This window comes from Lynx rufus, unplaced genomic scaffold (genome assembly GCF_022079265.1).
Source record: "Lynx rufus isolate CCGP_SWC_20201006 ecotype Redwood Valley unplaced genomic scaffold, mLynRuf1.p SCAF_1, whole genome shotgun sequence".
Classification (NCBI taxonomy): domain Eukaryota; kingdom Metazoa; phylum Chordata; class Mammalia; order Carnivora; family Felidae; genus Lynx; species Lynx rufus.
This window is the reverse complement of record NW_025814823.1, coordinates 18,823,827-18,851,717: the sequence shown is the minus strand read 5'-3', so window position 1 is coordinate 18,851,717 and position 27,891 is coordinate 18,823,827. Positions and strand designations below refer to the sequence as shown.

Sequence of the window (27,891 nt, the reverse complement as noted above, 5' to 3'; positions counted from 1 at the left end):
CATTGGCAATTGAAACTGTTCCTGGCTGAAAGGAAGGTAGCCACAGATAAGTTCTTCTGACTAATACTGACCGGTAGTCTGTGGTTTGTAGAGGGGGCTTTACTTCCCCGTGACAAGAGAATGCACCCTAAACCCTTAGCTAAAGGTTTTATTCACGCTTATGAGAACTGGGGGCATTGAGATATGACCCCATACCATTCCCACAGTAGGGAGCTCTAAAAATGTTTCTGATATTTTATGCTCACTTGATGGTGGAGGAGGCACTTTCCAATTCATTTTTAAGTTGACTTTAAAATAGAAAGGAACACGGGATTTTATTTGTTTTGCTTATAATATTGTTTATTGTCCCAGGAAAGTAGACCTTAAGGCTTTGACTAATCCCTGGCAGGTTCAGCCATAGAGCTGGGTTTTAAATAACATAGGAGGAAGGCCTCCACTTGAACTGTAAAATACATGTTCGTGTGTTCTAATTTAAATCCAAGCTTCTGAAACTCAGATGAAACAAGGCTTTTAGGTAAAAATCCAATGCAAATGATCTTCTTCGGTAGGTAGGGATAGAGCTCAATCTAGTGGTTCAATTTGGTTTGATGTGCTTTTATTCAGGATAAGAAGAGCTTTGGAAAGAGTTCCAGATAAGCCGACCATTCCGGAAGGGCTAGTCGCTCTTATTGTATATGGTCCGTTCAAATAAGCAAGTGCTAATGGCTTGAAATCCCCCACATCATTCGAGTTATACAAATGCAAACATCAGCATTATTATTGTTATTTATGTTCTATCTCTAGGCTTCTCTCATTAACATAAACTCAACTGGTTTCAGGCAGAGCCGATTGCAGATAACCCCCCCACCACCACCACCAAAATAAAGTCCCAAAGTCAATTTTCTGTTCCAAAAAACCCTGAATCATTGAATTAATCTCTGGTTAATTTCTAGTTCTCTTTAAAAGAATCCCAACATTTTATGGAGGCAGAAATTTAGTGTTAAACAGGAGATAAGCTCTGGGTTTTGATAATGGTCTACCTATAATTAGATAAATGTGTAAGATAAGACCATAAGTAAGTTTCTTAGGTCTTTGTACCTCTGTTTCAATTTCTGTAAAATGCAAATCATAATGTCTCCTACATCATTGGGTGGTTTTGAAAACTCATTCAGATGAAAGCTGTTGAAAAAAATAGTCATTTTTATTAACCCTGGGGCAAAAAGAAAATAACATTTATGTGTATATTCTGATTCTGGGTAAAAAGTCATCTATGGCTTATATATGAACATATCTTGAAATAAAAAATATATGTTTATATTTGTCAATTTATATATCATCTTGTTTCAGATGATATGTAAATCTGAAAAACAGGAGGAAGAGATCTCACCAAGCTTAGTCTTGGATTGCGGAAGGAGTTTTTCCTGTTGGATTCTTCCAGAGTGCAGACATGCAATATAGCTGTCAAATGTTCCGTTTTTAGTTTGTTGTCCAAACACAAACTCATTTAAAGCACACATGGCATCGTATGAGACAAATCAATTTCTCCTCCAGCATGATATCAGTGATCAACTCATTAGAAATTCCATTTTTAAATGTTAAACCTTAGAATATAGAATATTTCAATGTGTTTTAAAGGCTGTATTTACCACCAAATAGAAACCTGATACCCTAGAAAAATACTCACTATTCATCTATGTTTACTCTCTGGCACAGCAGACGTTGCATATGGGTGGGCCCTGTGAGTCAGCCAAATCTGAAATTTGATAAAACTCTTACCTCCTGTTTTTACACCTTAACTGATACAGTCAGTGACTATACATATCATTAAAAACACATGTACTCTACACAGTCATTACCTCTTGTTATTGATTCTTATCAACAAATGACAAGCAACATGGTCAGTTAGCATAAAATGCTAACAGTTTCTTGTTCGTTCTCTTATTACCGTCAAGGACTCTCAGGGGTAGCTTTGACTCCCTTTCCTTTCTAATGTTATGGAAATAGGGAGATTTTATTTGAAAAAAAAAACACAACTGATTATTGTAAAGCAGCAATTAATTCTTACTGCTTAACTTGAACATTCAGACATATTAGTTTTCCAAGTAAATAAGTAAAATGCCTCGTTAAACTTCCTTTCTGCCAAAAATGTATTACCATCTGTGTTCTACATGGCAGCGTTTTCTTATTTAATACATATGTCCCCCCTTTTTTGGAAGCATGTGAAGAGCTTTAATATGACACAAAACAGAAATAAAATAGTGAAAACACATTGTGCTTAAGCACGGATGCAACATTCAGATTTGTGACATTCAAAGAATTGGGATTTCATGTGCCATCCGTGAATTTTATGGCAATTCTATGAGTCCTTAAAGTTAGAAAAAAATTTTAATGGTACCATTTACACAGCTTGGAGTTTGGGAGAGTTATTTTATTGTCTCAAAGATAAAGACCTAGTGTTTATTTAAAATAGGTTGAATTTAAGGGGCGGCTGCTTTACTCGGTAAAGCATGCGATTCTCGATTTCTGAGAGGTGAATTCAAGCCCAACACTGGTCAGAGAGGTTACTTCAAGAAGAAAAAAAAAAGGTTGAATTTTAAATTAATTAATTAATTAACTAATTGATTAGTTAAAGTAGGTTGAACTTCCTCAAACAGTCTGAAAATCTCTAGTTAGAAAGGTGCTGTCATGAAAACCAATGCATGAAAACCAGTTTTGGCCTGAATGCTAAGAGGTCTGAATTCTGGTCCCAGTAACTGCACAGCCTTGGGCTAATCACTGAAATTCTCAGTGTCTCTGTTTTCTTACGTGTAAAAGGAGGAGTTTGTGTTGTATCAACAATGATCACCTAGAAATCCATCACCCAGATACAATCACTGCTAACATTTCTTCCAACCTTTGAAATATTGTATCCCCAGTATCAACATAGTCACAATGTCATTACAAATGCTTTGTCTATTTTATTTTATTTTATTTTCTAAATGTTTATTTATTTATTTTGAGAGAGAGAGAGAGAGAGAGAGAGAGAGAGAGAGAGAGAGAGAGAACGAGCGAGCTTGGGTGCACAAGCCAGGGGGTGGAGGGGTGGAGACAGTCCCAATCAGGCTCCATGCCTTCAGCACAGAGCCCTACCCGGGCTTGATCTCATGAACCGTGAGATCATAACCTGAGCCCAAACCAAGAGTTGGATGCTTAACTGACTGAATCACCCAGGCACCTCTCATTTTGTTTTGTTTTATTTTATTTTATTTTATTTTATTTTATTTTATTTTATTTTATTTTATTTTTAATGTTTATTTTTGAGAGAGAGAATGTGAACGGGAGAGGGGCAGACAGAGAGGGAGACAGAGGATCCTAGCAGGCTTTGTGCTGTCAGTGCAGAGCCCGATGTGGGGCTCCAACTCACCAACCAAAAGATCATGACCTGAGCCCACGTGGGACTCTTGACCAACTGAGCCACGCATGCGCCCCTCACTTTATTTTCAACGACTACATAAGATTCTGCCTTACGGAGATGCCATTATTCATTTAACCATTCTGTACTGCTGCTCATTTAAATTATCTACAAATATATTTTAGTATTCCTGTAGAGATCCACAAGTAGTCTCTCCCTAACACTTCAAAGTGAGGGAACAAAGTTTATTGAAAGTAACAAACTTTGGCTCTTCATAACTGAAAATATTGATGATCTGGTTCATGATTTGCCCAATGCCTGTCTCCAGTTAGAGTTTAGTAAGCATTGTCTTTATTTGTGGCAGGCAAATAACCTGATGCAGCTTGTGGCTTTTGTCCGTTTGAAGCAAGATATCTAAACTGCAAGCTTGGTGGCCAAAGCTCATACTCCCAATGCCTGTGGACGGCACATTTTATTTAGCTTTTCTAGCTCGTCTTATTTTTCTTCGAAATTGATGATAATATTTCCATTTTTTCCTGCCTTAGCATTCCTAGTATCGACCAAATACTTTGTGTGTGTGTGTGTAATTCCTCCAAATAAATATTGTTAATATACATTGGTTATTTATTTTTTTTTAAACTGTTTTTCAATTTTTTTTAAACGTTTTATTTATTTTTGAGACAGGGAGAGACAGAGCATGAACAGGGGAGGGTCAGAGAGAGGGAGACACAGAATCTGAAACAGGCTCCAGGCTCTGAGCTGTCAGCACAGAGCCCGACATGGGACTTGAACTCACGGACCGCGAGATCATGACCTGAGCTGAAGTCGGCTGCTTAACTGACTGAGCCACCCAGGCGTCCCTATTTTTTTATTTAAAAAAAAAAAATTTTTTTAATGTGTATTTATTTTTGAGACAGAGAGAGACAGAGCATGAACGGGGGAGGGGCAGAGAGAGAGGGAGACACAGAACCAGAAGCAGGCTCCAGGCTCTGAGCCATCAGCCCAGAGCCTGACGCGGGGCTCAAACTCACGGACCGCGAGATCGTGACCTGAGCTGAAGTCGGACGCTTAACCGACTGAGCCACCCAGGCGCCCCTGCATTGGTTATTTGAGAGTATCATAGCCTTAACTCTGACATCACAGTCACATAAAAGAAAAGAAAATAAACTGTGCACTCAAGGAATTTGCCATCAAAACGATGTACTCTAAGAAGCACAGTACCTGGTATCTACATGGTAGGCACTCTATAAATATTTGTTGGAACAATAAAAAATCCAAAGGAAATTATCCCTCAGGAAAAAGAAATGACTCCTTCTGCCGTTGCCGTAGCTACCGCTTAGTATGTCAGGTTTCAGGACATTGGTTTAAGAACCTGAAGCTGTGTTTTTTCAGATTATTTTCTACGGACAAAGTGAAGAAAGGCTGTTTTAGGTTGATAGCGGTACCTCTTAATAATGTAGACAAAATGGTGGAAATGGGCAATGGCTGGGGAAAGGGAATGTGAAGTATGAAGCTAAATACCATGCCTGAAAAATAAACATCCAGACCTTTCATTTACTCATTAAATCAGACTTAAATGACCTATTTTGACATGTAAGAATTGAAACCAGAGATCAGGGTGTTGGTGGTGAGGGGTAAATGCAGGAGTTTCTGCCAGGGAATTGATGGAAGGCAACCATCCCTCTGTCTTCCCATCAAGGATGAGGCAATAATTACCCTGCAAACCAGGCAGAGAAAAGAACACATTGGTTTGTGAGATGGGCTTTGTGATGATGCATTTCCTTTTTCATTTTAATTGCTCTTACCTGACACGAAACCTTTTTCTGCCCAGTTGGGCCATGTGTGCCAACTAGTGAGTGATAATCATTAGAAACAGCCTTCAAAGCAAAGGGCTACCACAAAAAATACTGAAGAAAAGAAATGAACTTCTTTCTCTTAAGCAGAACCAATGCCAACCTAAATACTTTGGCATCCTTCACAGAGAGAAAACGGGTGCGTTTTTGACTAAAAAACCCCAAACCACTTCTTGTAATCTTCTTCCTTTCGTTATCTTCCTGTCGCCATCATCTTTTTGTGTCTGCTTTTCCAACCTTTTAAATCAAAACTTCATTTAGTTCAGTGCAATTCATTTAACTAAAATTACTAAAATCTGTGGAATGGACTGGAAGGAAATATACTGCAGAGTTTTATATAGTGGTCGTTGCTATATTGGAACTGCAGGTATTTCTAATTTTCTGTGTGTCCAGAAGATTATTGATGGGAAGGCCGGAAACTGGGGTTCCAGCTCTGGCAGCACCACTCAGGTCTGTGTGACCTTGGACAAATCAGCCTCTGGTGGGGTTGGGGGGGGGCTCAGTTTCCTTGTGGAGAAAGTAAAGGAGGCCACCGAGGTGACCCCTGTCTACTTTCAATTGTAACATTCTGTGGCTCTAGCTGGAAAGAAAGTTTAGCTGGATACAACCCTTATGGAGGGCAATTTGACAGTGTGTCTCAAAATTACAAATGCATGTAACTGCCGACCCAGTGATCTCTTTTCTGGAAATTCCTCCCGTGTATATACTTTCACAGATGCAAAATGAGTTATGTAAGGTTATTCATTACTGAATAGCTCCTACAAGCTAAAGATTGGAAACAAGCCAAATGTTCACCAGCACCCTAAGGTTCAGTAAATTGACACATACAATGGTACCCTAGGCAGCTGGAAACATCTTTTATCATACCTTCAGTTTTTTGGAACTATGTGTCTGGGACATTGGCTCTATAAGTATTCTGTGCCTGTTTCAAGTCAAATTTTTTATTTTTATTTTTAAAATATTATTTATTTTGAGAGTGAAAAAGAAGGAGAGGGGCAGAGAGAGAGAGAGAGAGAGAGAGAATGCCAAGCAGGCTCCAGACTAGTTAGCGCAGAGCACGACATGGAACTCCATCCCACGAACCTCGAGATGGTGACCTGAGCTGAAATCAAGAGTCCCACGCTCAACGGAGTGAGCCACACAGGTGCCCCTCAACTCAACTTTTTTAAAAAAAAGACCAAAAAAAAAAAAAAAACCCCACCACTGTAACATCCAAACGAGGCAGGATAGTCCAGATTTCAAGGACCTGAGGAAAGTCTGTAAGAAAACTGCCTTAGCCAAATACTCTCCTCCGACTGAAGCCATGAAAAACCGGAATTGAAAGGAAGGCAAGGCCAAATTTGCAGCTGGTTTCCTTTGCCAAGAATGATGCACTAGGGCACCGCCTATTTGTAGGGTGCGGCCATCCGAATGGGGGCTGCCTCTGCAGAGCTTACTTGAGGCTATCGACAGTTCTGCATTAGCGCCTTCCTTTGAGCTCGTCGTCCGGGTTACTGAGGTCCCCTAGCGGCTGGCAGAGGAAGCCTGAACCATCTAAATTTGATAGTAAATGCAGAGACCACAAGAGGAGGAGGGTGGGAACCACCTCTATCCTTAATCCATCAGGCTCACGACCTTCCTCTTCCCTGCCCCTCTCCCCCATTTATCAGTAGGAAGCTGTGATAAGTGGATTGTGAAGAAACAGGGGCCTGAACTAGGGAGATGATAGCGAGAATGTAAAGAAGAAGTAAATCTAAGTTCTTTCAAACTTTCGTAAATGAGGCCTAATTTTCTTTAGATGCCACTTTTCAATTGAAGAGTTACCTGTAAGAGAAAGGAGATTGGAAAAATAATTGGGAGCTGTCATTTTGGACAAGATATTTAAAACCCTACTGTCAATCTTCCATCCTAAGTGATCCCATCCCTCTGAAAGGAAATGCCTTCCTTATGCCTCCTAAATAGGCAAAACAAAACAACTGTTTCTTGAAAACTGTTTCTTTTGCTCCCCTAGACACAAGGGCCATTGTCTTTCTGCCTTTGGCCCCAATGATCTCGCCAGGACGTCCAGGACCTGGAGCCCAGATGGGGAAAGGTGGGGTGGGGAAAGTTGACTGACACTCGAGGCAATTTAAAGGAACCTGGAGGTGGGCAGGGCTCACCCAGGCTTTGGTTTTACCCCTCTTGCGCTGTTACTTGGAATCTCACTACTTCTATCCTAAATAGCAAAGAAATGACAAGCAAGCCGTTGAACTTAATTAGGGGTACATAATAAAGTGACAAGGTTCTCTCTAAATGCTCTTCTCTGACCCCTTCCCCGCCGCCCCTGGACCATTAGAGTCTGAGGTTCCCGCGCAGGGGAAGATGATCCCACAGAGGGCACTGAAGTCTAGGATGCTTTTGGGTCTGTGTGTGCGTGTGAAATAGGACTGTCTTCGGCCCGGCTGAGTCCCTTTACCTCATTTCTAGCCTTTTAGGTCAAGTGTGGCGTCAACCCAGCTGGGCTGCCGCTGGGCTGGACGCCTGGCTCCCGACTAGACCGAACCTGCAGAGGCTCAGCTCTAGGGTACGAACAGGTGGGCTCGAGGCGCGGAGGCGGCGGGGACGGCGCCCGCCGCGCGGACTGGACCGCCGGGACCCAGGTGAGGGAGGGGCTTGTGCAGCCCGCGCGGGGGCTGGAGGACTTGACAGATCGCAGGAAAATAAAACAAAAAACAAAAACAAAACCCACCGACTTCCCCACGTTTCTCTGCAAAAAACCGTGGGTGGAGTCGAGAAGGGGGCGATAGAGTAGAATTCCGCAAGGCCGCCTCCGCCCGCCCACCCAGTGCCCGCGAAGCGAGGAGCGTCCCCCTGGGCCCCGCCCCGCCCCACTTCGGGCCCCGAGCGGAGGTCGAGGCGAAGAAGCGAGCGACTTGTTCCACTCGAGCTTCTCGAGTACTCGGCTTTGCTCTTCAGTAGTAAACAAAGTGTCGCCGCCGCCTCCACGCTGGTTTGCCTCCTAGCAATCAAAACACTGAGAGGGCGAGAGACTCACAGAAATACTTGAGAATTACCAGAAAATAATAACAGAGATCCAAAAAAAAAAAAAGAGAGAGAGAGAGAGAAAGAGAGAGAGTGTGTGAAAGAGAAAAACATCCCACTACCCCCCACCAAACCACTGCCGCCTCCCGGGTGGAAAACCGGCCCCCGCCCAGGCGGGCGACCACTGGCTGCCTGGGCGGCGGTGCCGCGCGCTCATTGGTCGTGTGCGCTGTCAGTCAGGGGCGGGCCGGCGCGCGCGCCGCCGCGGGCGGGGGGCGGCGGCAGATCCCGTAAGTCGGGCGGCAGCGTAGTCGCTGCAGCAGCCGCCGCCGCCGCCACATTCAACAGGCAGCAGCGCCGCGGTCGCGCCGCCGGGAGAGCGAGCGGCCCGCGGCGTCCGTCCTCCTTCGGTCCGCAGGCCCTGTCAGCAGGAGTTCGGCGCCGACTGCTGCCCGACCCGGCGACTCTGGCCTGCAGTCCTGCCCGTGCAGCGAATCTGGAAGAGCCTAGATGTTGATGGACCCGCGAAGTTAAGTTCTGGGCTCGCGCTACTACTCCGCCGCGCCTTCCTCCCGGTTTTCGTCGGCTCGAGGCGCCGACCTCGCCCCCCCAAATCTCGGACCGGCTCTTCGCGCCCTCTCCCCCTTGGCTCCCTGTGCTGCTCTCGACCCTTTGGCTCTCCCGCGGTTGGGGGAGGGGTGGGGGTCACCATGGCCGAAGCGCCCCAGGTGGTGGAGATCGACCCGGACTTCGAGCCGCTGCCCCGGCCGCGCTCGTGCACCTGGCCGCTGCCCAGGCCGGAGTTTAGCCAGTCCAACTCGGCCACCTCCAGCCCGGCGCCGTCGGGCGGCGCGGCAGCGAACCCCGACGCCGCCGCGGGCCTGCCCTCGGCCTCGGCGGCCGCTGTCAACGCCGACTTCATGAGCAACCTGAGCCTGCTGGAGGAGAGCGGGGACTTCCAGCAGGCGCCCGGGTCCGTGGCGGCGGCCGCAGCGGCGGCGGCAGCGGTGGCGGCGGCGGCGGCCGCAGCTGCCGCCACCGGGGGGCTGTGCGGGGACTTCCAGGGCCCGGAGGCGGGCTGCTTGCACCCGGCGCCGCCGCAGCCCCCGCCGCCCGGGCCGCTGTCTCAGCACCCGCCGGTGCCCCCAGCCGCCGCCGGCCCCCTTGCAGGGCAGCCGAGAAAGAGCAGCTCGTCCCGCCGCAACGCGTGGGGCAACCTGTCCTATGCCGACCTCATCACCAAGGCCATCGAGAGCTCAGCCGAGAAGCGGCTCACGCTGTCGCAGATCTACGAGTGGATGGTCAAGAGCGTGCCCTATTTCAAGGATAAGGGTGACAGCAACAGCTCCGCGGGCTGGAAGGTGAGGCCTCGGGACGCACAGCCGGACTGGGAGGGGGCGCGGGGACTCTGCCTCCACCTGAGGTCGTGGTGAGGCAGAGGAGAGGGCGGCTGTGGAAGTTTGCTTGGGCTGAAAGTGCAGGGCACGCGGGCAGCGCGTGCAGGGAAAGCTCGACAAGTGGCAGATGTGAGCGGTGGGCTTGCCCAGGACCTGTCGGGGGACAGGAATAAGTGTGTGTGCGCGCGCTCAAGTGAGAGTTGGAGCGGGACGGGGAAAAGGGGCTCATTTGGGAATTAGGGAGTGAAAAAAAGTAACGGCAAGAAGTGGACATAAGAGCGAGCCGAAAAGTTCGCCGCCAGTGGAAGGAGGAAGGGGTTTACTGGGAGCTGCTCCCCCACGGCCGGCGAGGACTCTTGTCACCGCTTCTTTTACTCCAGGACCTTTAGGGGGTGAGGGCGGCTCCTCTCCGTCGCCGCTACGCGCGTTCCCCCCAGCCTTGGGCTGCGCCGAAGAGCCGTTTCCGCCGCACTGGGCGGAGGAGGGCGCCGGGAAGCTCCTCGGGGCCCCGCCGCCGGGGGACCGATCTGTAGGTGGAAGGGACAGGTCGCGAGTCGGCCCTTGGCAGCGCAGTTTTGGGAGGCCGGTGTGCATTTTGCTTTGTTTTGATTTTACCCGAAGTGGCCTCGAGTGCAGGGGGTCGGGCGCAACGAGCCCGAGGTAGTGCATCCGACACGTGCGAAGAGGCGGCCACCGCCTGCGGAGCGCGGGCGCCGGGCCGCGCCGGGCGAGCTAAAGTTCAAGTGTGACCCTCGGCGGGGGCGGAGGCGGGAGCGGGAGCTGCGACGGCGAGGGAGGGGCCGCAGGCGTAGGAAGAGAGCGTCTTTAAAGGGCCAGCGCGCTGGGGCGGTGCGCGGTTCCCGGCCCGGCCGCGGGGCTGCGAGGCCAGTACTTCTCTACGCAGGGAAGTGTCCCCAAACTTGGCCTCGCCCATGGTCTGAGGCTTTTACATAGGCATGGGGAGGCTGCCTTGGGTGACCAGAGCTGGGGATGTGTGTACCTTCTTTCTCACTTTGCCGCCTCATTGTTACCGAGCGTGGAGGTACAGATCCCAGAGGCAGGCAGGGGGCTTTGTGACAAGTGTTTTCGGGGAGTCGGAGTGGAGGTGCGCATCAAAGCAGTTTGTGGGGCCGTCCTGCCACAAGAGAGGACCGTAGATGAGGGGCCTCTGGTCCTTTTTGTCTTTCAGAGAGGGAGACCCGGAGAGACGCAGGATGGGGGCAGGTACTTCCCTACTAGGAGACTGAGAAGACCCCGGGGCTCTCAGGAGGAGAGGCTGTGGGGAGGCCTCCCGGGGGTGCATTCTCCTTTGGCCTTCTGAAGCTGACAGTTTCTCGCTGTCCCAGGTGGAGGGATCGATGTGAAAGTTTAGTGGAGAACTTCCTCACTCCTCGGAACTTCTTCCTCACCCCTAAGCCTGACTGTACAGCCTAATAAAGATTGATCTTTGCTGCGCAATTGGTTACACCGCGGTTGTTTTACATACACTGTCATGCCTGTGGTTAATGTGTGTCAAAAAGGTTAAGATACTCCTAACGTATTGAGGTTCCTGGAGAAGGAGCCAGGATATTATTTTTTCCCAAGTGTGTTTTAGAGTAAACGTACCACTTAATAATGTCATTACTAGGCGTTAACATGTTATTTTACCAAGTGTTTCAGAAAGGTAAAGTGCTTTCTTTTAAGCTTGATATGTATTCTTTTAAGTCACAAAATCAAGATTGTCTGCCAAATCCAATTTTACTTAACATTTGAATTTAAGACCTGACTTGCTCATCTATCAACCCTACTTGAGCTATTTATTTATAAAGCGTTTGCCATTAAAAAAAAAAAAAAACAACTTTTTCAAAGTACGGTGTGTACTTACACCATTCTTTTAGGTCCTTGGAAATGGATACAATCTACTTCAGCTTGCTGGAGTGCCTTTCTTCAAAGATGGAGAAAGGCGATGTTTGGGATTATTTTTAGTTTTGCCTCTCATATGGCCTTAAATCAGATTATTCTTCTTAAACTAGGAATACAACCTAAACTTTCAAGTTAAAAACAAAACAAAACAAAGATTCTAAGGCCAAAGCAAACCCCCAACCATTTTTATTAGGTTTTCTAATTTTTTTTGCCAAAATGCAACTATAATTTTATTTTTAAAAATACACTTTTCAGAGCACTTTTCAGAGCAATTAGAATCGTTGGTATCTGTTCAAAATTGGAGGCCCAGTGACTGCTCCCAGTGGCAACCAAGTGGGGCTTTGGGAGGAGCGGGTTGCCGTTCTCAAGTGAGTAAATGTTTCAGGTGTAATGAGAGTCCGTTGGTGGAAGTCAGATTACAGCAAGTGCATTTTCACTTTGAGTAAAGGGATATTTTAAGAAGAAAAGAAACAGCCTTAAGTATTCTAAGTCATAACTAGTCTTTTGGTTCGAGTTTTCATAAAAATGAGTTACTTGTTAAAACCAAGTTTTTCAGATTTGAAAGACTCCCTTGATTTAAAGGTTCGTAAAAGGGAGAAATTTTACTATGACTTTTAGCTTTAAAAATCGAGCCCTAAAATGCAAATCAACCAAAACCTAACTATTTTAAAACTTAGGAGAGGCTGCTTTGGAACTAAATATTTCCTGTGATTTACTGGTGGGAATTAGATTGACTCTTTAATTAAATATAGTTGCTTGTGCTTTACTTTCTGGGGCCTGCCTGAGAATTTGAAAGTGGTTTTCATGGACAGAATAGTTGAGAAGCTGTTAAAGAGTTCATAAACTTCTAGTTCCTTAGACACTGGTTATATTTGTCAGATACGCATTTTGTATTTATGGAGATGGTACCTTACATGTGCTTTACGGTTGTTTTAATATCGGCTATAATTATCATAAGGTTACACTCAAAGTGGAAGCTAAGACTTTTGGAAAACCCAGGATCTTTTAAACCATGTACACTATTTATAAATAGTGAAACTTCATTTCCATGACCTTTTTTTTTTTCTTCCCCTCCCACATAGAAAGCTTTCTAGAGCTTGGGAACTAGTATTGTGAGCTCTGGTTCTGTCCGTCCCTCCCCCCACTCTTTTTTTTTAATGGCAGTTTTAAGTTGACTCTTGTTTTTTGTTTTGACACTATTTGGAGCACTTTGGTTAAAAGAATGCTTCGACAAGTGAGATATCTCAGATGTTCCTTATTTTGGAATGACATTTCTTTCATTTGGCTTATGAACTGACAGTACTACTTTTTGTGTTTAAAAACTCATATTTTGTAATTCGGGTTTGTAATCTGCAGGTGAGTTATTTAAATAGCCACAAAGTCCCTAGCACAGGGATGATAGATGCTTTCTTGCTGCAGTCACATTTGATTTAAAAATGACCTCTTTAACGGTGAGGCCAGCTTCTAGATTGTTACTGAAATTATCTTAAAAGAAAACCTTTTTTTTACAGTGGGGTGAAAATGTCAATATCTGTATTTGGGGAAGGGAGCATGCGGTAAGAGAATTAAAAATGAGTAAGGGAATTATGCAGCCAAGTGTGATATCATATTTACTAAAGGCTGAAAAAGGTATGTGGGACTGACATAACAGGTCTTATGGCTGTCATGTTTTTTTTCAGAAATTCCAAAATTGATGTCAAGTGTGAATACCTTAATTGATAATTATAAGAATTTTATTTTTATTTTACCTGTGGATTTGTGGCAGATCCTTGGAAGAGAGTGGTGACTTCTATTTTTGACTTTTTTCAGCTTTTATTTTCTTAGGGTGGCAAACATTTGAATACTGGGAAGAAGGCATTTTTAATTCTCATGTAAATTTTAAAGAAGGTTAAAGTTCATTGAGACAAACTCCCCCTCCCCCCCCCCCCCCCAATTATTGAGAGTCTGTCACATTGGCAGTGGACACAAATGTGGCTAGGATACCATGCACTGCACAGGGAATCTTTTAAGGGGACATATAAACTGGGGAGGAGGGAAAGAATACTCAGTGGTGAGTTAGAATCCCTGACAGGCTGGACATGTTCTCTCTGTCCTTGTGCCTTTTCATCCAGCCTCCTAAACTACAATTCTGTATGATTTTTCTAAGACAGCAGCTGTCTGTATTTGCCTGGAATTTCTTTGGAGAGCCTGAATTATTTGCATTTTTCTAGAACACTCTGCCCTTGGAAACTACCCAGTACCTTGGCATCATGGGAATTTAATCGGCTGGGTTTTTTTGTTTTTTTGTTTTTTTTTTTCCCTGCATGTGCCGTAACTTTGGGGCTTCCTGGAATCCTCTTGGAGAGGCAGGATAAACCCCATGGTGATTAGAGCAGTTTGTAGTTGTACTGAGCCTTGGAGCATTGAGTGAGCAAAGTGGATTTAGCCCTGCGTCTCTGCAGTTCAGCATTTGCCTCGGCCTTCTTAGTAACAGCTTGCAGAGACTTGCCTTTGCCCCAATCCCCTGGGACCTTCCTTGGGTTAGATAACCACCTTTTCTTGGTGTGTACAAAATTCTGAAGTTGGTATGGGCTGCTCCTCAGTTGTCAAACAGGATTGGATGAACTTGAGAAAGTGTTTTCTTTTGGTGTCTGAGGGGTGACGGTTTGTGTTCCAGTGGATATGCTGTATAGAAGTGTACTGAAGCCTGGAAGAATTGTCCCTTTTTGCTAATTCTTGATTAAGACTAACAGAACTCAGTGGCACATAAATTCTTTGCAGAAAATTACTGCTTGTTATTTGTGGTCTTCTAAGGAACATATGAAATAAGAAAATGGATTTTTGTACATTAGTGATTTCATATGGTTAGGTTTTTAACATCCACCCTCCTATTGGCATCCCACTCCACTCTGTCTACCTATGGTTTATAAATTTGTGGGTTAAGCACTGCAAATATTGAGGCTTGGTTTGAATTATTCTTGCCACTTGGAAAGCTTTGGGGCTGCTTTCCCTTTTTTTTTTTTTTCTTCCTCTTTTTCATTCATCCTCATGTAGCTTTGACATAAGCTGTTAAAAAAAAAAAGCAAACTATTTTTGATATTGTGCCAAATAAGATTAGAAAGCTAAATCTGCAATCCCTTTCCCGTTTATTACTTGGTGAATTTTCACCTTGATGCATTATTAATATTAAATAAGGACATACATTCAATATGTGTCCTTTATTTCAGGCCATATTTGTTACAAAAAAAAAACAAAACCAAACGAGATGGGACTGTGTGATGAGCTTCTATACCCCCAATTTTTGGTTTCTCATGATTGCTCGAGCTTGTAGTCTTTATGGTCAGAGTTCACCAAGGCTGGCAGGGGAGTGTCTAAGCCTTCCATTTTCTCAGTTTTCCGTTGACCACCCCCTGTGTAGAAATCCTTTTATTGGAGACTGGGTTACATTGGACTGTCTTCATCCCTCCCCCACTTTCATACTGCTTTCTCCTCCAGTTGGTTCATTCATTTTTTTCTTCTGTGCTCAATCCTAAAGATAACCTCAGGACTAGTTGTGGACTTTTTCTCTGGCTCTTTCCTAGGTAGCTTACTCCATCTATTGTCCTGTGTCTCCAGTTACTTTAAAGGCCATAAATGTCCCGCTTTCACCTCAAATTGAACATGTCTAAACCCAAGCATGCCATATTTCCTCTTAGTCTCAGATAAGGTTCCCATCTTGAGTTCCCTGATTTGGTTAATAGTCTGGTTAACCTTTTCCCTAGTTTTCAGGCTTGGATCCCCTTTTCAGCATATTCTTCTCATGCTTTTTGGTGTCCCCAAGTCTGCCAGCTCTTCTGTCTCAGTCTCTTGAGACATTCTTTTCATGACTTCCACTCATTCCCCTAGGTTAGGCCTCTTATTTCAGGTCCAGACCATCCTGTCCCCAGCACTTGGATCATCTTGTGCCTCTACTGCAAGTTCTGAAAATTTTGCTTAGTCTGCAAAGCTCATGTCCTTTCCACCAACTTCCAGTCTTGGTTCCTGCCTGAAGGCATTTTTGCCTTCTCTTAGTGAATGTCTGGTGATTTCTTAATTCATGTTGCTGTATATTGTAATTTGACTTTAATGTCTGCATGTTATATCATGTCCATTATATAGTAAATATGTGGTTGGGAAGAAATTTTTTCTTGAACCATGGGTCTTTTATATTTCAGCTTTCTGTGTGTTCAAAATGTGATAATGTTTTTATTAGTATTACTAAAGAACAATGATTATTTTCCACAGATGGTCACGGTATTTTTATTAATTTTTTTCTGTTTGTTGAATAATTACTGTATACAAGATGTCATATTAGATGTATCTGAACAATAGAAAAATGATTCGAATGTGATCCTGTAGGCAGGTTAGGTATGGCACATAAATCAGTGTAGTTAGTCCACAGTAGAGAGGGTTAAGTGTCTTTGAGAAAAATGGAGTTCTGTGTTGGCTATTGAGGTGGACCTTGCAAATGGGATGTTAGTCTCCCAAGATTTCATTATAAAATTTTCAAATGTTCAGCAGAGTTGAAAGAATTCTACATTGAACATCTGTATACCTGCCATCTAGTTTCTACTTAGTATCATTTTATTATACTTGGTTTTATCAAGTAACTATCCATTGGCATATCCACTTTTCTATACATCAGATAATTCTTTAAGTTGATTTTCAAAATGATGAACTGGCATTTATAAAGGCGTGAAAATAAGGGAAGCATCAGTTTCTCTGAGTAAAGGCTATATGACACACAGGAAGTTTAAAAAGTATAGGGTAGAATATCGTCAGATGGAAATTGAACTTTATATGTATTAGAACAAATTTTTCTATGAAATTATATGTTTTTATAACATAAGAAGTTATTAAAATGGGTCACATTTTTAGTTTTAAAAATTCAATTTTGTAGAAATGTTCCTGTGAATATAGAAACCCATGGAATGCAAGTAAAGCCATGGAATGCATTGGGTTTAAAATTTACATGCAGAATTTGATAATGAAACATGGCACATATTACATAATTGACTTAACATGAAGAGTAGGTATTTCCAAAATATTTAGCTTTTTGCTTGGTCTGTTCCTTAAAACTAACCTTCAGGGGCACCAGGATGGGCCGTGGATGGAGCATGCAACTCTTGATCTCTGATCTCTGGGTGGTGAATTCTGGTGAATTTGAGCCTCACCTTGGGGGTAGAGTTTACTTAAAAAGACAAATAAACAACAAAACCTAACAAAACCTAACCTTCATACTGTCCTGTCCTGGGAGCAGAGTGATTTAAATAAAGAAGGGTCATTGTTGAGCATAATTCTTGTGTTTTTGAAAAAACAGAAATTCCTTTTTTTTTTTTAGATCATTATTTGAAATATTTTGAAGAACCTTTATATCATTTTTCATAATGGCTGCACCAGTTTACATTTGCACCCAAAGTGCATTAGGTTTCCCTGAAAAAAGAGAAATTCTAAAGTTGGAGTTAGCAATCTCAAAATATACTTAGGGCAATCATGAAGAAAATTTATATTGGCTTAAAAAGATGCTTTCAGATTTAAATGTCAGTTCTAATATTGCATTAGCTAAATCCTAGAAATCCTCGATAGCTTTCTCATTGCAGTTTGTCTTTACTCACTAACCTTGTATAGGAATGAATGTTATAATGAGATTGTTCATTGGATCCAGAGGAAGTTAAATCTGGATAGGCTAAACCCAAAACTGATGTCAGGCCGATATATAACTGAATGCATTCCGAATACTTGTGAGTGAGCCTGGCTAGCTCATGGAGAACCAAAAGATTTATGTAATAGAAACTGTACTGTGGCATAGCAAAAAGGCACAGATACAGATCTTTAAGCTTATTGGCCATGTTAGAAATAACAAGTGTTGGAGAAATGTAGAAAGCTATTTTGCTAGTACGTACATATTTATGGTAGCAGACGGTATCATTTAGAAGGTGTCTTACTTTGGGGAGCGAGGGACAGGGAAACAAAAGCAGATGAAGAAAGAGCTCACTTGGAGGAATTACTAAATTTGTAAGTTACCTAACACATGGACAAAGTAGCTTTCACAGCACACCAGGATATCATGCTTGTGTGATTGCTAGTGATCAGAAGCACTAGGAAACAGTATGTAATTGGCCAGTCTTATTTTTTCCCACTGTTAATGTTTGTGGATCCAGTGAGGTTCAGAATTGCCGCTCATCTTTGGTCTTTTCATTCCGTCTTTAGAGAGATATGTAAAACATCTTCATCCGATGACTTATGTCTTATCTTAGTTCTGATTTTGAAGGGGAGAAGTGTAGGCTTATTCCTAGGCTTATCTCCTGGGAGGAGAGGCAGAGTCAATTTGTAGATCTGTGGGAGGACAGGTCATTTTTTCTAAGGTAGCCTGTCCCCTGTGGACACTACGTCACATGGGTTCTTCAATTCTTAGGGCTGGTGGGTGGCACATGTGTCTTCTCAGAAGAGACACCTCTAAAGCCTGTGCTGCATTGGTCTGCACTGCAGCACCTGCGACCTGGGATGTGCTGTTACCTCTGACAACCCACGCTCCTCTTACACACTGCTGCTGGGCAAAGACACGAAGTCTCAAGACTGCCACCTTTTTGAGTGTGACCTGGTTCCAACATCTCTAATGTGGATCCTTGAGACCTAACAAAATCTTACTCTGCCTTGATTAACTTTTCGCCCTAGATGATATTGGTCTTAAGTTACAGAAGTGACCCTCATGCTAAATCCTGTGACCTTGAAGGGTGTGGAGCTGCTGCTTAACTCCCCTGAGTAAAGCAGTGCTGTTATGTGAAAGAGGGTGGGAAGAGAGTGTGGCCCATTTTCTTTTTGTGTGATTAAACACATTTCTTGGATAAATAGATTTTTCTCAATCGCCGTTCCTCGCAGATCTGGAAAATGGGTCATGGTTTTGTGAATCTCTTATATTAGAGATTCGATATGCAGCAGAGTTGGAAAAAAATGTTTTTGTCTTTACAACCCTGATCCTGAAGTTGTTCTAGAACTGCTTTCGCGTGGCTGGTGAGAGGCCTCCTGTTACTGGTTTGCTGAGTTAACAGTTTGAAAGGAGCTAAGCAAACCTGACATCAGGAAGGGGAGGGGACCTCCGTGGCTGCATTTATTTTATAACTGCAGTAGGAAAGTCTCGAAGAGCATGATTAACCCTCTGAGTCTTGTTTGGGTTCTAGCCAAGAGAGAAGGTCTAATGGAGGAAGGAGGAAGATGAGAACCAGCTTGGATTATGTGGGAAGATAAAGATCTTTTCGGTATCTCTCAAATAGTTATTTGAGGCCCAGAGGCATTTAACTTTGCCTCCTCAGTTCCTCCCCAGCCCCCATAGTAGTTTTCCTTTTGCTTTTAGTAGGCTCTATGCCCATCGTGGGGCTTGGACTCCCAAACCCTAGATCACGAGTGACATACTATATTGACTGACTCAGGTGCCCCCAGTTTTCCTTTTTTAATTTAGAAAATTAGTGCTTTTCCTCTATCAGTTCCATACCCCAGGAGCTTGCCATGCAGGTGTCTTGAGGGAAGACCCATCTTGTCTAGGTGAGAAATCCCTGCATACAGAATGGGAGGGTCTTTATCTTTTCAGTGGTGGTGAGGGTAACTGGGAAAAGAAAAGGGCTTACTCTACATTCCGTATTTAAAAAGAAATGTATTTGGATTTCAAATGTAATTTGGAGAGTGAAATTATAATTACATAATTCCTAGGCTTGTAAATATTACATGTCCTTCAAAGCTTGAAAACAAAATAACCACATAAATATTTGGGAATGGTCTATACAAGTAAATATCAAATACCTCAGATAGTTCGTTTGCTTGGAAGCAAGGTCAAAGGAAATGGTTTGCATATGGTTTAGCTAGAGGCTCTTATTTTGGCAGATTCTTGAGGTAGTGACAGTCAAATGTGGATTTTATTGTACTATTTTGACATAAAAGGAATTTTTTTCCTGTTGTTCTCATATAACCTTAAGTGTAGGTTGCATCAGGATAAATGCATCAAGATAGGTACCTTCAGTCATCCTGATTTTGTATCAGAGATGACGTAGTTTCTTGAGTTTGTGATATGTAATTTGGAGAATCATCAATTTGTCCCACCAGTGAGGGTTCAGCGTCAGTTTCAGCCCACCATACTGTGACTGAATGTAGAAGAACCCTCCTACTTTAAGGCAAGCTTTATATCACCTGTCTGCATCTGGAGACCTCTTTCCCTTTCTCTCACCCTGCAGGGCCAGCTCTAAAGGGGGGAGGGGGAGAGGCTGAGAGGAACTTGCGGAACTTGTAAATATCACTAAGGTTGTTTGTGTGCCGGGTACCAAGCTGGTTGCATTTCTCTAAACTTGAATGTAAACCTTTTCTCTCTGGATGGGTAGATATGCATGCCATCATGAAATTTACATGCAATGAATGTGAAAGCTTCCTGTGGGCCATCCTGCTGAGAGAATTTTATGTAACCTGTGCAACTTGAATTGGTCTCTCCTTCAACCTTTTAGAATTTAACTTTCTATTTTTAGTGTCCCATTATTACATTTGCATACATTGAATGTGAAAGATTCCTATACTTTCTTCTGTTACCTGTGTGCCCCAACTGGTTTCTTGAACCTCTTAGAATTCATGAAATAGAATTAATTATATAGGGTCTAGATTTATATTTATTTTGTATTTGTATTAAGACGCGGGCTTTCAGATTATTTTTTTGTTGCTGTTGTTAACACTGATCTTAAACACAGTATTTGATGGGTTTACGTTTTAGATGAGCTCACCAAATGGTTTTTATTGCTTTTTTTGTTCTCTTCTGAAGTACTTAGGAAAATTAAAAAATTAACGCTAAGGAAATTTTTTAGGGTTAAAAATTCCTGTAATGAGGTGTGTTTTGATGTGATTTGCATCATCTTTTTTGCCTCTATAATGGATACTTCACCAGCTGTGATCACTATGCTTTGTAGTAGCACTGTAATATTATATCCCCGTATTCCTGGGATGTTTTCTGTAAGGTGCTTTATATTTCTAGAAATGCCATTTTGATATCTTTGATAGTTACATGGAACATACTAAAAACCAAACAAAACACCAAGATTTGGGGTTACTGAAATAGAAATTTAGAAGCATGGTTGTCACAGCTTTAAGAATTACCGTGCCCACACTTTGGTGTTTAGATGGTTCCCTGTATTTCAAGGCTAGTCCCCACGCTGTCTGTATCCATCTTTTCAGAGTTTATAGCCTGAGTTTCTCCGTGTGGTGTCTAACTCAGAAGTAAATATTCTTTGTAAAAAAAAAATTTTTAAGTTTATTTATTCTGAAGGAGAGCGTGTGCATGAGGGGCAGAGAGAGAGGGGGAAAGAGAGAGAATCCCAAGCAGACTCTGCACTGTCAGTGCGAGGAGGCCAATGTGGGGCTCAAACCCATGAATCCGTGAGATCATGACCTGAGTGAACATTAAGACCAGGCGCCCCCAGAAGTAAATACTCTTGAGTCATCTTTCCAGGTTATTGAGTTTCAATAACTCAATTGAGTTTCATTTAATAAGTAGTTGGGATATTAAAGTTTGTACCATTTCATTCCTTAGTGTGATTGCTTTATTTTTGCTTTATTTTGAGCTAAAGATGGAGAATATGGGGGAGAGACAGAATATAGAGAATATTATATTGATACATGCGTAGCTCACATTTATGCTGATCATTTCTGCTCCACAAACTATGGGAGGTTGCATGTTTGAAAGTCAATTTCAGAATTCATTACCATTCCATTGCATGCCTTATAAATTCTATTTCTAGGAAAAAAATTAAAATAATGACTTACACCATGTGATCCTGTTGAACAGCGTAAATGATTTTGGGTTATATCAAATGCTGAATGTATTCATAGAAAGGCCCTGCTTAATTTCTTTTGTGATGAAATTATGTAGACCTTTTAATCAAAGACAGACTGTTGATGGCCATGGTTCTTAGACTAACCATGACTTCCGCCTGTGTTTATATAAAAGGCAAGAAGAGAAAAAGGAAAACACATTCAATCACGGATGTCAAGAGCTGAGATCATTCTACTGGGATTGACAGCTCAGGGCTTCCAATTAAGCCTCATTCACACTTTCCACCCCCATTTGTGTTTCAAATAACTTTTAAAGAGGACTGGGAGGAAGAAGTAAAGAAGTCTAAGCATAAAATGAAAACTAAACATCTCAGATTCTAAAGTAATGCATCAGAGGGATTCCTTTCCTGTCTAAATTCTTTGTGATCCTTAACTGTGAATATACCCCTGGGATTTGAAATGGCGAGCCCTCCCTTTAGTCACATGTCCTATTAAGCATGTTTCTGAGGAGGCTTGCCTAGACTGTTTCAGGGACTCACTTAAAACAAAATGACATTGAATTTTATTAAGCAAACTTTCCAGTCCGGGACTTGCCTTTTGCACAAAATCTCATCTCTCCTGGTGAGGTCTCCCTGCTCCCTGGGGCTGCTATTGTGTTACTCTGGCCTGAAACAAGTTGGCGGCCACTTTGCTGCAGACCCGCACAGGGCCCACAGGTAAGAGCCATAAGAGCGTCGACTTGTTAGACCACACCAGTTTTGCAGATGAACTTAAATGTCATCAGGACAGCCTTCCTGTGTGGGCATAAAAACTTTTGAATTTAATGCCTTTTCCATCTTTCATCAGGTTATAGCTTTTGGATTTATAGTTACCCGTTCTGGCTATAAATATATTAATAGTATTTTTCTTTCGCCAAATATGGGGCATGACCTTTGACATCCTGCCTGGCCATGCCTGGGAATTTGACATCCTTCAATTTGGATAGAATTCCCTTGCTTTGTTTCCTGTGATAGTGTAGGGAGTACACATTTTGGCTCTTTCAACCAGAGGTAGAGGAAGACAGGAAAAAAATAAAATAAAATTGGAACACACAAAGAGGGTATTAATTATCTCTGTTGGGTGTGGTTCAACACTGGCATGCTTCTGTAGGAGTCTGAGCCTAAATAATTTAGCTAGTGTAGAATATTAAGAAAATACTATAATGATACTTAGTTTTATTTTCTGTGATCTGGGTCTAATTTTTGCATAGTTTGACATGTTAGGGTCTTTGAACTCTTGCATTTAAGTACACATGGTAAAAAGAAAATCTGACTTTTTGTGATGCTTTTATGTCCTAAGTATGCCATTGACAGCACAGAAAGCTGCGAAAACGAACATACGTGAACTTCTCCTGAGTCAGGGAATGTTTTGCTCTTACTAAGTTTACAAATGTGTGATTGTGTACTGAATCACCAGGAGTCAGAACCACCATCAGAAATGATCCCCAGTGAATTGTCATCCAATTCAAATGTCTTAAAAGTTTGATGAGGTGGAGAGAAATGTGGAAGCCAGAGTTTTGCAGTGTTTACCTTTTGAGAGTGACAAAAGTTAGCTTTTGCCTTAACTGCTTTAAACAGAAAATCACCATCTATTAATGACCACCCCCCTCATTTTAATAGGTTTATTTTTTGTTCATTGATTTTCTCATTTCTCATCTGAGGCTGATAGCTGGGGTAGATTAGTTAAAAACGTGGGTTGTAGGGAGTCTGTCTGATCTGTTCTCAGTTATTCCCTAAGTGAAGAATGCCACATAGTCTGCTGAGCTTCTGAGGGCACAGATCTAAATGACTTATATTAAAAGTGTCTTTTTGATCCTCCCCTACTCCCCCTCCATACTTTTTCATTTCTTCTTCGGTTTCTTTCTCATTTTCAGCCCCCTGGTTTATTCAATTCGAATAAATTTCTCCAACCGATTAATATAAATCAGGTGAAAAGTTTCTTCAGAGGTTATTGCTGGTTACTGGTGCAGTTTTACTTTATCACCACAACCCTATTGTATTAACTACTGCCATTGGAAATGGTCTCTAAATTATTAATAGATACAATCCCATTCACAGGGATGTACAAGTAGATTTAATGTCTCACATTGTGTAGAAGTTACCTTAAACTGTTTGTATTCCCATTTATTTCCTTGTTGAGTTTGGGTTTGGGCCTTCAGGTTTATTAAACTTTGTGTACCAGAAGGCATGATGAATCATGGAGTATCATTTATTTATTTAACTTTATTTTTAAGTATAATCTCAAATTTTAAAGCTACCACCTGATATGGAAGCCTCTGCTTGGCCATTGTGAGATACTTGAGAATCTGTTACTTCCCACATTGCCATAAAGTTTATTTCTGTATTGACCCCATGTGTTCGCCTGTAATTCCCCCTTCTCCTGCCCCCTGGCTTGCTTCTGGTTCTGGTTTTGGGAGTCACCTGGAATTGGCTCAGTTTGTTTCCTCTTCAGGTATGTGAAGCCAGTTTCTACAGCTAACCAGTATTCTTTTCCCGGCTAACCGGTTTTAACTCTTTAATCAACCTTTCAGAGGACTTAGATTTCTATGTGTTGACAAAACACAGAATCCCAAACCTGGTTTTTCTTTTTTTTTTTTTTAAACAAATTTTTTTTTTTTTTACATTTATTCATTTTTGAGAGACAGAGCACAAGTGGGGAGGGGCAGAGAGAGAGGGAGACACAGAATCTGAAGCAGGCTCCAGGCTCTGAGCTGTCAGCACAGAGCCCGATGTGAGCTGGAACTCAGGAACCTCCAGATCGTGACCTGAGCCTAAGTTGGATGCTTAACTGACTGAGCCACCCAGACGCCCCAAACCAAACCTGGTTTTTCTGTTATGGATGGGGAGTGACCAGTGGAGTACACAGTGGGGTCGGGTCGGTAGTGCCCTTGTCCAGGGACACTGTGCTTCTTGAAAGGTGGCCTGAGAAAACCTGTCCTAGTTTCTGGATGCTGTGTCACCCTTTGACACAGAAGAGCTGTGAAAGAGCGTAGGGCCATAGGGGCCTGTGCTGATTCTAAGCAGTGTCTGGAGGATGGTAGTATTGTGCTTTACGGGAGCAAGTTCCACGTTAAGCAACACCCATAGAGAAGAGAGTGACTGAGGGGAGTAAGCTAAATGGAAACAACTTTGTGTATTTTAGTCTTTAAGCTAAAAAAACCTGTGAGTATGTGTTTGTCTTAAAAGATATTTTTACTAACCTTAGTTTGTGCTGGTAAATAGACAAGGGGGGAAGGAAACAGCTTCTCCCTGCATAAGATAGTCTGGATGTATAGACGTAAATTTCCACTGAATCTGCACCATCAAATCCATCCCATTATGTGATGTATAGTTAACCTATATTTGACTTTTGGGAAGAGAGAACCGTACCAAGGGATAAGATGAGTAATTATAGCCATATCAGTGTTAATTCTAGGTGCCTTTTATTTTCAAGTAATCTCTGTAACCCAGTGTGGGGCCTAAACTCCTCACCTCCAGATCAAGACTTGCATGCTCTTTTGACTAAGCCAGCCAGGCGCCCCTCTAGGTGCATGTTGTCATCACTTGTTTTCACTGAACTAAAAGTGTATCTTCATGCTGTTCAGTGGTGAATCTCGAACTCTGTAGGCATAATCAGGCTTAGCAGATTTTGTAGTCTTTCCGCTCCATCTGTGTTAAACGTGGAAATTATTGACTTGGTGATGGGTGGTGTTGGCTGACTTCACATTCTGACATGTCTCTACATTACCATAGTCTCCACGTTAGTAAAAGGAGTTAAAAATCTCAGGATTGCATGGTTTTTGGGCCTTGATGAGGATGATCAGGGATGCCATCCCTGTGTTCTGGGTGAATAATTCCATAGACATTTTATCTGTTGGTTACAGAGATTTGACTCTGTCAGTCCAGGCTTATGGAGCTGGGTTCTCCAGCTCCTGTACACTGCTTGGGAAGTGTCTGAGCCAACCCTGCATGTGTGACCTGGTACATGCTTTGGGACCCACGCACATCTTACATCAACCTCATTGGATTGGGTACTCATCCTATTTCTGTTTTCTCGTTGCCCTCTCTCCCTTCGTCATCATCTCCCCAATACCTCCTACCATTTTTCTTCCTGTTCAGAGCAGTAAAATCCCTGCTCTCCTTGTCAGTCTACATGGAAACTTGGCCTACTTAACTGGTTTCCTTTGGGCTGAGCTGAGATGGGAAAGGAAGACTAGTCCTGTCTTGATCGCAAAATGTTGGGGATGTGTGTTTCAGTTTCCTTCTGCCTCGGTTTTCCCACCTGTAATTTTGGACAGTGATAATTGGCCAGCCAGTGCTAGTGTCTACAAAACTTGCTTGGAGATCTTCGGTTAGATATCTTTTCTAACACCCCTGGGAAGATGTTCTTAGATCACCAGCATGTTTGAGAACTGATTCTCATCAGAATTCCCTATAACATTGGCTTTTTATAGTGCCTTCATGAGCCTCTCCCAGGTTTGTGATTTTGCAGTAAATATTAGGATCCCTGGATTCTGTTTTTAGATTGGTAACCAGATAATTCATATTTAGATAAGTCACATCACTGCTCTATTAACTTCTTGATCTGTAAAGTGGGGTTAGTGATACCACAGGGAGGTACTTGCAGGGCAAATGGAGGTGTTCAGAGCAGGAGCTATATAATTATGCAGTATCACACATTTTAGCATTAGCCAAAATTCTTGGCCTTAAAATTCAAAGTAGCTGAGCATCTGAGGCTTTCATATTTTTATTTATGGGCTTCTGGATTATGTAGAATATTTTGAGATAAAAAGCGCAGATCAGAACCAGAGAGAGCCAAAATACCTATCTTTCCTAATAATGCTGTAACAGATTTGATAGGGACATTCTGAAAGACTTGTTTTGTGTTTTGGAAGAGCTTCTGATAGCATGGGAAAATACCCAGCAACATGGGAAAGCAGAATATAAAATTGTATGTAAACTGATCTGACTGTATGATATATCTTTCAGTTTCAGATCATGTGAAATATCTGGAAGGAAATATATCCAGATGTTAATGGTGGGTCGTATTTGGATTGTATAAATACAAGTAATTTATTTTTTATTTTATTAAAAAAATTTTTTTTAAATATTTATTTTTGAGAGAGAGAGCGAGAGCGAGAGAGAGAGCACGAGTGGGGGAGGAGCAGAGAGAGAGGGAGACACAGAATCTGAAACAGGCTCCTGGCTCCGAGCTGTCAGCACAGAGTCCAGCGCGGGGCTCAAACTCACAAACTATGAGGTCGTGACCTGAGCGGAAGCCGGATGCTCAACCAACTGAGCCACCCAGGCGCCCCTATTTTTTCTTTATTTTTGACTGACTTTTCACATTTTAAGCAACAAACACATTAGAAGCATTTAAAGTTTTTGAAATGAAAATGAACTTTGTGGTTTTCCATTCCTATTTGAGAGAGAATATTGGATTAAAGCAAGTGTTGGTTAGTTATACTGTTGTTTTTTTTTTTAATTTTTTTAAATGTTTATTTTTGAGAGAGAGCGTATGAGCAGGGGAGGGGCAGAGAGAGAGGGACACAGAATCTGAAGCAGGCTCCAGACTCTTGAGCTATCAGCACAGAGCCCAATGTGGGGCTCAAACCCACGCACTGCAAGATCATGACCTGAGCCAAAGTCGGACACTTACCCAGGTGCCCCTGATTAGTTACACTATTATAGGGAGGAGAAGAGGACTGGAATTAGACTTTATGTTTATTACTTAATTACATAAACATACCAGGTAGGTATTGTTGCTGTCCCCATTTTTTAATTACTATTTTTTAAAGTTTTTATTTATTCATTGAGGCAGTCACTATACCTAGCATGGGCTCGAACTCGTAGCCATGATCGAGTTGCATGCTCCTTGGGTTGAGCCAACCAGGTGCTCCTCTATCCCCAGTCCTTAGATTAGGAAGCTGAGGCACAAAGTTAATTTGCCCAATGTCACATAGTAAGTGGTGGAACCAAGAGGTCAGTGGGTTATTATTGCAGATCTCAGGTTCTTAACCACTTCACTGCACTACATCAGAGAGCATGATTACCTTTGGAATCTTGGAAGAAAAAACTAGGACTTCAATTTAAAGTTGGAAATACAAAGGTAGAATAAAATTAATGGATAAATGATAAGTTAATTAACAGAATCTAAATGGTTAATGCACATACTGGCAGTCCCAAGACAAATTCTGTCGGCCCATCCAACTACTTAACTAGATTCTTAAAGATGACAAAGTACTTTGATATAGAAAACCTTTGGGCTAGTGGATTTTCTGCACCTCTGAGGAGAGGAGGGAGTGCATTTGTAGTGATGATTAATGAGTGGTCGGGAGGGGCTGACCAAGTGACCTAGACATGGCTTACGGTATGGCCAAAAGGAGTTGCCCGGTGTTCTCAGTATGTGGATGAGTGGACTCTAGTCTCTCGTACTATGGGCTCTGTAACTCCCTCCACACACTGCTTAGGAAGAAAAGTACTTACTTTCACAGGGAGATAGACTTGGCTTGCTGATGCTCTTTGGTTGACAAATAGAACAAATACCCATTTGG

At 42.6% G+C, this 27,891-nt stretch overlaps 1 protein-coding gene across 1 annotated transcript in view; it reads left to right on the top strand.

The window, feature by feature from the left end:
* The first annotated feature begins 8,532 nt into the window (after nucleotides 1-8,532).
* Nucleotides 8,533-27,891, top strand: part of FOXO1 (forkhead box O1) — a 97,617-nt gene continuing 78,258 nt past the window's right edge. The window contains exon 1 of the mRNA XM_047079108.1: nucleotides 8,533-9,584. Within this exon, the coding sequence (XP_046935064.1) occupies nucleotides 8,934-9,584 (651 nt within the window). The 5' untranslated portion in view covers nucleotides 8,533-8,933. The remainder of the gene's footprint in view (nucleotides 9,585-27,891) is intronic.